General features: G+C 35.7%; 1 protein-coding gene across 1 annotated transcript; it reads right to left on the bottom strand.

The window, feature by feature from the left end:
• Window positions 1–887: 887 nt before the first annotated feature.
• On the bottom strand, window positions 888–4,352 carry LOC110782162 (uncharacterized). The gene is made up of 3 exons (XM_021986276.2): window positions 4,157–4,352; window positions 3,004–3,169; window positions 888–1,360 (listed from the first exon to the last, which is right to left on the bottom strand). Exons 1-3 carry the CDS (start codon window positions 4,233–4,235, stop codon window positions 1,099–1,101), a joined length of 507 nt encoding a protein of 168 aa, XP_021841968.1. The 5' UTR covers window positions 4,236–4,352; the 3' UTR covers window positions 888–1,098.
• Between the last annotated feature and the right edge of the window lie 6,841 nt (window positions 4,353–11,193).

Genomic DNA, 11,193 nt, shown 5'->3' with positions numbered 1-11,193 from the left:
ATTGAGCGTAGGTCTACTCTAGACTCTAGGTTGTGCTCGCTGGCAACAAGTGGTAATCAGGGAAACACAATTTAATTTGGCATAAATTAAGAATAGGTTTTCATTATAAGATTCTATCATTATCAACTGGGTGAGACCACGAGATACGTGTGTGCAATGACTCTTAGCTCTACCGCTAAAGGGGAGGTTATCTTGTTATTTAATGGGGAATTGCATATTGGTATATCGGACCAACTAGGATGGAAAAAAAGAAGAATATATGCTCCACGTAATTGTTAAATCAGTTACTCGAGTCAGGTCCAAGTCTGGTCATTCCGATCTCTTATTATGACCCTGTCAGGTTGTGTAGGGTCATTTTATCATCCGGGTTCAGATCGGGTTGGTTTTCAGTCATGAGTCGTGTCATATGAATTGGCTTTCCATTTTGGGTACAGGTTGGGTCAGGGTCGAGTCATATTCGGTCTGGGGTCAATTTCGAGTTCAGTTATCGAGTCATGTATAAGCTGATGTTTTAGCAGGTAATTTGGAATTCAGGTCAAGTTTGGACGTATAATTGTTGGATTGATTAAAATTCAGATAGGCTCACTCCTGGACAAGGGTCAAGATTGAGCCCAATAACTATTGTCTATCGGATCTTGTCAAGTGTTTAACTATGATTATTTTTTTCTTATACAGTATGAAACAATTTGTTTGACCCTTCGTTCTGCCGCTACTTCACTTGTTAACTAGTGGAACATGGCGTATCTGGTAAGTTGGACCAGACCACATACATATACAGGAGAGAGCTAATCGCTTTAAACCCAGCATTAAGGAGTGTCATTACTTGAGAAAGAACGCATGGCACTACGGAGAAAGTATTTCTAATACTGTATCAGCTCAACTGGATGTGAAAAAAAGAAGAATTATATACAAAGGAAATCGAAAACTGCCACTGCCCATATTCAAGTTACCTACTTCGTAGCATATAACTCATACAAATTATGATCTAAAACATGCATATTAGCATATCAGCACATACATTACAACTTACAAGTAGCTACGAGGCCTATGGCCCGCATCTTCCACAGGAGAAACCGAGGTAATAAGTTGGTGGGACGCTTAAGACTCGCTTGGAAGGACATCGTAGAAATGATAAACGTCATCCTTGTCAAAAACTCCAACCTCTGTTGAACATACTGAGCAGCAAACTTGTCTAGCTGCTTCAACACTCGCTGAACTTGCTGCTTCTTCAGCTTGTACAGCCTCTATCGCCTTCCTATTCTTTCTCCGTTTCTTGCTTCCTTGCGGGAATACCTTTTTCTCAGTTATTTCACAGTTAACTACAAACATCGCCCTGTACTGGGTCAGGTAGATTTCATGCCTGCACGGGATACCAAACACCGCGTTTCAGTAAGAGAACCAACTCAGCCAAAAGCTTAAAAGTTAAGCTAATGATGGGAGGCTTGACAAATGATTTATCTCCAATAATAATTTAGGATGCAAGATTACAAGATAGAACATGTCTATGCCTTTTTACATTACACCATTTTTAAGAGAACAACTGGTGTTCTGTCACTGTATATTTTACCACTCCTGACCACCACTAGTACTAGTGTGCAACCTGAAGATAACTTGTGATTAAATGGGAGCTCTGAGTTGTCACCTATAAACACATATTTGTACACGAAATATGTTGAAGAAACACAAACATGTCTACCTGGGAGTTAACTTTTAACTTGATGCAGGTAAATAAGTGAGCTGAAAATGTTGGGAATGATTACTATAACTCACATAGCCTCTCAAGAGCCCCAACGTTGGCCAAGAGATAGTTCTTGTTGGAGAGCTACTTGGAGAGACACTCTAAGAGCCCCAATGTACATGCTCAACTCATTAATTATATTTCATTATCAATCCCACATTATCAACTTGACCAAATTCCTACCTTTCACGCACGGCATAAACAAGTATGTATGTCTAGTATCACTGGATATGAGAAGTTTCTGAAGCCGGGCTACTACAACTGAAAAAGAATCGCACTGACCACAATGGTTCTTCATATATGAAATTGACATTAAGCAAGCAAAAACTTGATTTTTGTTGGGAAAAGAGAGATTATCTAGATCATAATCTTCACATAACTCGAAAGGGAGAAATTTGTTGGAATAATTCCTCATTATGGGGGAAGAGAAATGAAAAGTGTAAATTGTACTGACCACGATGGTTCATTATGAAATAGACATCCTCCCAGCAAAAACTTGATGTTTTACGGGAAATACCTAGATCATCTAGAATCTCAATAACTCGAAAGGGGAACATTTGTCGGGATAGTTCCTTGCTATTGGGAAAGAGAAATAAAAAGTTATAAATTGTTGTTACTAGATATGGAGGTCAGGGAAAAATAGAAGTTTAAGGGAAGAAAAATTAAAGGTGTACGATTTTCAGATTATAAACCAATCTTTCCTAGCTTTTATAAAGACTGCAAGTAAACAATGTATTCATTCAAATTACATGATTGAAGTTGAAACATTTTATTCTCACGTGTTATTAGAAAAATCTTCAAATTCAAGTGAGTAGTTTGCTATCCTATTTAGTTTTCTTCTCTTAGGCAAAAAATATTTGTTCCAGTGTGAGTAACTGTTATCTTTCCAACAGAAATAACAGTGGAGACAAAACACGTATCAACTCACAGGACTCAACAGGAACACCACCACGCAAAGGGAACCTGAAACTTTTACGGGAGCAGCTAACTTAAGCTCTTCGCTTCAGGCGCATCATTAATTCATTCTAGCATCTTACTTACAATGCTAAATTATCATGTAATTTTGTACCTTGTTCTTCAAATGATCAATATTCAGGTATAGATTAACGTCACTGATCTACATAAGTTTTTTCAATAAAAAAATCCTGAACTTCCAGAATTTTGCACTGATTTACTAACAATCAAGACTTATCTACATATTTGTTTTCCTACCAACATATGTCAAAACGAAAATTCATGATCCAGGGATTTTAAAAGAACTATACCTTTGACAGTCAATGCAAAGAGTGGTGAAACAAGCAGGACAGCTGAGCACAGCATCTGTTCGTTGACCTTTCCTTTTGCTGGTTACCCATGATTCATCCTTGACATCAAGATCAGAATCATAAAATTCCGGTTTCGTGGAGTAATCTATCTCATCATCGTCTGAAACTGAAATTCAGGCAGCAATTCAGCATAGTGACAGCTTACAGGAGTTCAACACCAACAGGGGAAGCATCATGTTTCTGGGTTTCTCAAAAATGATACGAAGTATAATTGAACCAATAGTTTCAACTTTTAAAGAAGAATTTCCACAAACGTCATATAATTCCCTCATATCCTTAATATCCCCAATGCGTTAACGGCCCGTTTGGTAGCTGGTAATAAATGGTGGGAACGGTAATAAATGGCAAGAAAATAATATCATAAAGTCCATGGTAATGAACTTTTGTCTCAAACTTGGTGTTTTTCTTCATAAATTTGTATTCCCACCTAATACCACTCCTCAAATGGTAACGGTTGGTAATGGAAATTTATAAAGAAAAATAGATCATTTTGAATAAACTAGCATTACCATGGGAATGGATATTGATTTTCCTTACAAAATTACATCAAATTCATTCCCATTGACACCATTTATGACCGGCTACCAACCGGCAAATGGGCCGTAAGACTTTTGCATTATTCATATACTAACTTCGCCTACAAATTTTTTTTCCCTTAAATCCAAAAACAAAGGTTATTATGTACAATGTTGTCGTATTACTCATTTCTGTTCACCTAATTTTAACTTATTTCACCTAATTTCTACTTATTTCAGGAAAAATAAGTTGATATAAGAAAAAATAAGGTTAACCAAGTACAATTTAGAACTAATTTTTTTTTTGGATAAGTTCTAATAAGTTCAGAACAAATAAGTGAAACGCTCAAATTCACTAGAATTGAAGGCTTTAAAGTTAGGGTTCCAAAATCCAATCTTGAAAAAACTACTACCATGTCGAGTTAAGTATTACAGCTGAAACTACCAAAATCAGTAAAATTAATCTACTGAATCAGAAATTTCTACTACTCGAAGTACTATAAATCTTGCTGAAACTGCAATTTAATTAATCAAAGAAAATAAATTAAAAAATAGAATCAAATCATTAAAAATTGTACCAGTTTGCTGAGAATTGGTAGGAGATGCCACACTTTCCATGGTTTCTCCCATTCTTATTTCTCTCTCCTCGCCCGCCATGGCGGAAAAACTCGGATACTCCGACGAGGCCGGTGTTGATGTATTGGGTCAAGTCGGACGCTTCCGGCAATTTCTTCCTTTCTCCCCCTCTGTCCGTTTCCTTCAAGTAGCAGAAGTACGATTATACGAGAGTAAAAGAAATTAGGTGAGATTGTACAACGGGCTTGACGGCCCATCCCATATTCTAAACAAAAGCGGTCCATTTTTTGTGTATTAAGGCCCAATAAGCGTTAAGACTTCACTCTAGTTAAGTCTTAACCGCGGAGTAGGGCGGTTAAAACTGACCTGATCCGATTCACACCGACAAAAATCGGAGTGACCCGAAAAGAAAAAGAATCAAACAATCAATCGCATATACACGATGGTCCAACATAAAACATTATCCAATTATATCCGAATCGATTTTATCCGATATGTAGTCGATCGATGACTTGATTGACACCCTACCAAAGAGTACCATTATACATTGTACATCTTTTATTTAATAACTTCGAATGAGTCACAAGAGCATTAAATTAACCGAAAATGATAAAGGTCGCAACATGCGACCTTTAAGCCGTGTCACAATGATGACATGGCATGTTTATGTGTCATGATTTAAACTGGAAACTAAAATATTTAATTTATATATTCTATTTTAAATGTTTCAAAAAAAGCTAGGAAAATCTTAATATTCTAATTTATTTCCTTATTTATACCGACTACATTATTTACATATTTTCATAGTAAAAATATTGCATTGATAGTAAAAATATTATGATGACTCTCAGCCTACGTGTCGCCTATATGTACCAATTAAACTGCGACACGTAAGATTGCGACAACAAAATGTTGTCGCAACTTGCGACCTTTATCATCATCCTAAATTAACATAGTGGACTTATATTGCATAGGCCAAGAGTTTTCTTCCTTATGCCAATATCTCATTGATCATAAAAATCACCGCCTTTATTTAGTTCACCCAAATCCGTTACTCCATTTTTCTATATCTGAATGTTAGGAGTCTTACGATGACAAAGAACTCAGGGGTCGAACCTATGTGAATTTGCGAGGGGCCATTTGACCACATTTTTAAAGGGTAAAAAAAGTACAAGCTGTAAAAAAAATGTAAATTGTTGATGCTGTAAATAACTAATTAACATGGTTTTATATACTTCTTCTGTTCTTATTTACAAGACACAATGAGATTTTAGACACTATTCACACAAGTAGACTCTATCAACTTTTTATAATTTTTTCCGATCCACAAGTAGAGATATCTATACTAATATATTAAAAGGCGTTTTGAAGAACGTATACGTGTAACGTAGACCTCTCCTTATTACGCCACGTCACCACTAATTAGCATCATGACATGTCATTACAACCAAAAAAATATCTACTAAGGATCGAACACAAGACCTCTTTGTTAAAAGTTACACTTCTTACCATATTAACCAACTACAACTTATGTAATATCTTTCCATATAAGCAAATATATTCTTTATACAATAAACAATACATTGAATAAAAGTGAATGCAAAAAAGAAAATGATTATTTATAAATGTACAGTTATTACTTTGAAGAAAAAAAATCTGACTTTGTTTAGATTTTTGGATGTGGGGTTTTAGATCTGGGAGGTTGTTAATCGGCCACTAATCTTATGTCACCACCGTAATTTGATGATGACACCATCTCTATGTGCACATAATTAAAAAAAAACCCCGAATAAAAGTCAAAACTCGGAGCAACGCCCAGGCTACACACTAGTTAATGTTTGAAATCGTGCATTGAGAAACGTGCCTAAATAATTGTGTCATTTAAAAAAGAACGGAGGAAGTATTTTCGAGAGAAAGTTGCAGATTGGTGGTTAATGCCTCACATTAAGAGTGGGAATAACATGTACATGGTGGTGTTTGGTTGATATAAAAACCCATGAGTGACTTCTTACCAAATGTAAGATTCAAGATAGTAGGATTGTTTGGTTCACAAATCATGAGAAGTTGCACTTTTTAGGAGGAAGTTGCTTACCTAGGTTTCTATGAGAATTTACTTCTATGAAATGATATATTATACACGAAAAAGACTTCTTCCTGTAAAATTCTACTTCTCACGACCTATCAACCAAACGACCCTTAGTGACACATGACCCTAAATTCACTTCCTATAAAATGCTTATAAAGCAATCATGGCTGTTGCCATTATTGGCTATTTTTTAACCTTTTACTACTTTTATTCCTTTGATGAATTCATTTGCAGATATCATGTACTTCGTATATAACGTATACTATATAGTACGTAGTATTCCGTAAGTTTTAAACAACAAGCTTGGACCCCTTGCAAAGTAAAATGATTTTATGTGACTTGGGGTACTAAACCATGTTCGACCACCCTAAGAATTCGTGTTTTTAACTTATGATTTTACCGACCATTCTTAAAGTAATCTACCACTAGTGGAAAAAAACCTGTTGAGGGGGGCATTTTGGGTTTATTGAGGCGAACAAGGCCCGCTGCGACAGACGTAGCTTCAACAGCTCAGTGATCTGTTGAGGCGGGCTTTGTTCGCCTCAACAGGTGATCTGTTGTGGGGGGCTTTCAAAAGCCTGCCTCAACAACCTCTACAGAAACGCGAAAAATAAGGACCTGTTGAGGGGGGCATTTAAGAAGCCCGTCTCAACAGCCTCCTCTGTTGAGGCTCACTTCTTAAATGCCCCCCTCAACAGGTCCTTATTTTTGCGCCAAAAATTCATATGTTGTTGAGGCGTACATTAAAAGCCCCCTTCAACAACATTAATTTTTTTTTTTCCAAATTCTTTTAAAATATAAAATAGGCGGCAATAACCACAACTAGATATATACTCCATTGAGTATTGAAACCTGTACCCAATCAACACCAAAATAGCAAAGGTATGAATCTGCTTATCTTTGATAAATAAATCATTACATTAACTTCATTTATATTAACCCAACAGAGCAAAGCGTATATATAGTACGTATGTTTACAATTTTTAAACACCTAGCTAGTCTAACAAATTACAACTAATATTAACAACTAAAGACAAAAGGCTAGAGAGCTAATCTAACAAATGTCTCTAATCCAGCCACTTAGGTCCCTTTAGATCATGCATTACAAACCTTAAGTAAGGTCGTGTTGACTTTCTTCCAATCGACTCGATCTCTAGCCTGCAAGTTGCATGGAAGGAAAATATATATGAGTACCAAAGTTTACACTCACGATATTGTCTTTACATTCCATTGAAGCATAAAATTAAAAGATATAGTTGCAGACTATAGAGATAATTAAGTACGTTGTTGACCTATAACGACCCAATGAGCCTTAAATGTGCATACGTAGATTAGAATGAGTTTTAGAAAGTTAAAGCTATGTATATTAGTCATGTAATAAGAATCAAATGAGTTCTTAGGTTCTTTAGTTCAAAGTTGGGAGCGGAAATGTCATTTTAGCTCTAAACATGACCTATAACGACCTAATGAGCCTTAAATGTGCATAAATAGATTCGAATGAGTTTTAGAAAGTTAAAACTATGTATATTAGTCATGTAATAAGAATCAAATGAGTCCTTAGGTTCTTTAGTTCAAAGTTGGGAGCGGAAATGTCATTTTAGCTCTAAACATGACCTATAACGACCTAATGAGCCTTAAATGTGCATAAATAGATTCGAATGAGTTTTAGAAAGTTTTAACTATGCATATTAATCATGTAATAAGAATCAAATGAGTCCTTAGGTTCTTTAGTTCAAAGTTGGGAGCGGAAATGTCATTTTAGCTCTAAACATGACCTATAACGACCTAATGAGCCTTAAATGTGCATAAATAGATTCGAATGAGTTTTAGAAAGTTAAAACTATGCATATTAGACATGTAATAAGAATCAAATGAGTCCTTAGGTTTTTTAGTTCAAAGTTGGGGGCGGAAATGTCATTTTAGCTCTAAACATGACCTATAACGACCTAATGAGCCTTAAATGTGCATAAATAGATTCGAATGAGTTTTAGAAAGTTAAAACTATGTATATTAGTCATGTAATAAGAATCAAATGAGTCCTTAGGTTCTTTAGTTCAAAGTTGGGAGCGGAAATGTCATTTTAGCTCTAAACATGACCTATAACGACCTAATGAGCCTTAAATGTGCATAAATAGATTCGAATGAGTTTTAGAAAGTTAAAACTATGTATATTAGTCATGTAATAAGAATCAAATGAGTCCTTAGGTTCTTTAGTTCAAAGTTGGGAGCGGAAATGTCATTTTAGCTCTAAACATGACCTATAACGACCTAATGAGCCTTAAATGTGCATAAATAGATTCGAATGAGTTTTAGAAAGTTAAAACTATGTATATTAGACATGTAATAAGAATCAAATGAGTCCTTAGGTTCTTTAGTTCAAAGTTGGGAGCGGAAATGTCATTTTAGCTCTAAACATGACCTATAACGACCTAATGAGCCTTAAATGTGCATAAATAGATTCGAATGAGTTTTAGAAAGTTAAAACTATGTATATTAGTCATGTAATAAGAATCAAATGAGTCCTTAGGTTCTTTAGTTCAAAGTTGGGAGCGGAAATGTCATTTTAGCTCTAAACATGACCTATAACGACCTAATGAGCCTTAAATGTGCATAAATAGATTCGAATGAGTTTTAGAAAGTTAAAACTATGTATATTAGACATGTAATAAGAATCAAATGAGTCCTTAGGTTCTTTAGTTCAAAGTTGGGAGCGGAAATGTCATTTTAGCTCTAAACAGAAGCAAACAGAGGAGAAACACACAGATGGAAGTGAAATTCTAAAGACCACCAGATCAGAATTCACATGCAACAGCAGCAAGACCAGCAGATTAGTATTCAAAGCAATAAATTAGCAAATCCAGCAGACTTGTAATTATGGAAAAATTAAAGAACTTTACCAAATCCATGAAGATATAAACGCTTCCATCTTTGTGTCTAAACAACCTAAGTAAATAAATACTCGGTTGTAAAAAACTATTGATAATTAAGTCCAAGACTATATGTATATTATTGAGAACATAACTAGTTGCCTAATGCCTACTTTACATCATGTAAATCAATGCACATTACTGAGATTTCTTACCATCTACCAAAAGGGGCGGTTAATCCCTAAACAATCCCAAAATACCAAATTAAGTTCACTCTTAATGAAGACAAAAATTTCACAGAAGTATGAGCTTACTTCTTGAATAAGCATACCAATAACAGTAAGCTCCGGTGAAGAACCGAGTGTGAAGAACATCAATAGATAGCCTCTATGCATCTAATTTCCATCTATTAAGAACAATAGAAACAATAATCCACTGCATTTACCAAAACCCCTCTTGGAAAGGGGGAAAAACTAAATTCTTGTTTAACATTTGAAGTTTAGGAAGCGCTAATCACCAATCATTTTTTAAGGTTTAGATTACATCCCAAAATTAAAGGACCGTATACTAACTAAGAACATAGACAGAACAAAAATATTGCCGAAAAACCCTAATCCCCAATTTTTCGCAATTGCAGATTTCAAACAACAGCATCAAAAAATTGTCAAGATTTCTACAAACAAATATGAAGAAACTATTCTATTTCCACTAAACTTCTACAGAAATTTAGTCATCGATTCGCAAATTTGACAATAAATCCAAACAAAAATTGTAAAAAATGAAAACAAGTTAAACAGATTTAAGAAGAAATTGAAGCTTACTTAAGAAAATTGCTTGAGTTGATCGGAAATTTGATTGAGTTTCCGGCGCTTTTCTTGATGATCTTCTCAACAGCTTCAAAAATGTCACAGTATGAGTTTGCGTTGGAAGCTAGAGATGTGAAGTACGACGACCAGTTTGGAAGAGATGTCGCAGCTAGCTTATCTGTTTGGCGGTGGTTTTGATTTAAATTTAATGTGTGCCTATTGAGGCGGGCAAATGAAGGCCCCCTTCAACAGAAAGACCCTATTGAGGCGGGCAATTAAAAGCCCCCTTCAACAGCTTCTTTCTATTGAGGCGGGCTAAGAAAGCCCCCTTCAACAGCTTCTGTAGAAGCGAACACCACAAAAGCCCGCCTCAACCTGTTAGTAAAATATTTGACCCGCGTTGACTAAGTAGCTATTGAGGCGCGCTTATGTATGCCCCCCTCAACAAGGGGGCTACAACAGGGGTTTTTTCCACTAGTGTACTAATCTGTAAAAAGGATTTACCGACCACGAAATAAGTACTCCGTAGTCGGTAATTATTGACCGCAAAATAAATACGGGATGGCAAGGGGAGAGGACGACGGTGAGGCACATACACAGCTCGATGGGAAATTTGCGCAACTTCGGCTTTACAGGCAGAATGTTTAGCAATCTGGGAAGGGCAGAAGAATGTAGTAGCAGTGTCCAGAAACATTTTGATCAAAACAGATTGCAAAGTGGCCATTATGGCCCTCTCAAAGCCGAATTCTACTGATAACCATATTCGGCACGTGTTAGCGGACATCATCGCGTTGGCCTCTACTCTTGATTATGTGGCATGTGTTAAGGTTGATAGGCTAACTATTTCTCCGGCCCATATCCTAGCGACTAACGTGAGGAAGGGAATGGTTGTTTGATCGTTTGTTTTTGTGCTATAAAAAAAAAAAAAAAAGTAATATCGATTTTTTTGATCGATTTGTCCGTTTATCTTTCCTAATCTCTTCCATAAATTACATGCTAAAATCTATATATATTGCAAGTAAAAGTACGGAAGAACTTTTTTTGAATAATTTAACATGAGGACATGATCGTGACAAACTGTCGATCTCCAACGCAATAATGGATATTGGGGGCATTGTACAGAAAACAGCTGCAGTAGACACTGTTAATTAATTACTCCGTATTTAATTGCTAGTTGTACTAATTAGCATAGTACACACATAAAATAGGAGAAAGTAAAAAACGCGGTCTGTTATGTTTTTACAAAAACATAACATTACAAAAACATAACAGCAAAAAAA

Source organism: Spinacia oleracea, chromosome 2 (genome assembly GCF_020520425.1).
Source record: "Spinacia oleracea cultivar Varoflay chromosome 2, BTI_SOV_V1, whole genome shotgun sequence".
Classification (NCBI taxonomy): Eukaryota; Viridiplantae; Streptophyta; class Magnoliopsida; order Caryophyllales; family Amaranthaceae; genus Spinacia; species Spinacia oleracea.
Note: the sequence above shows the minus strand (reverse complement) of the source record. Positions and strands in the feature narration are given on the sequence as shown.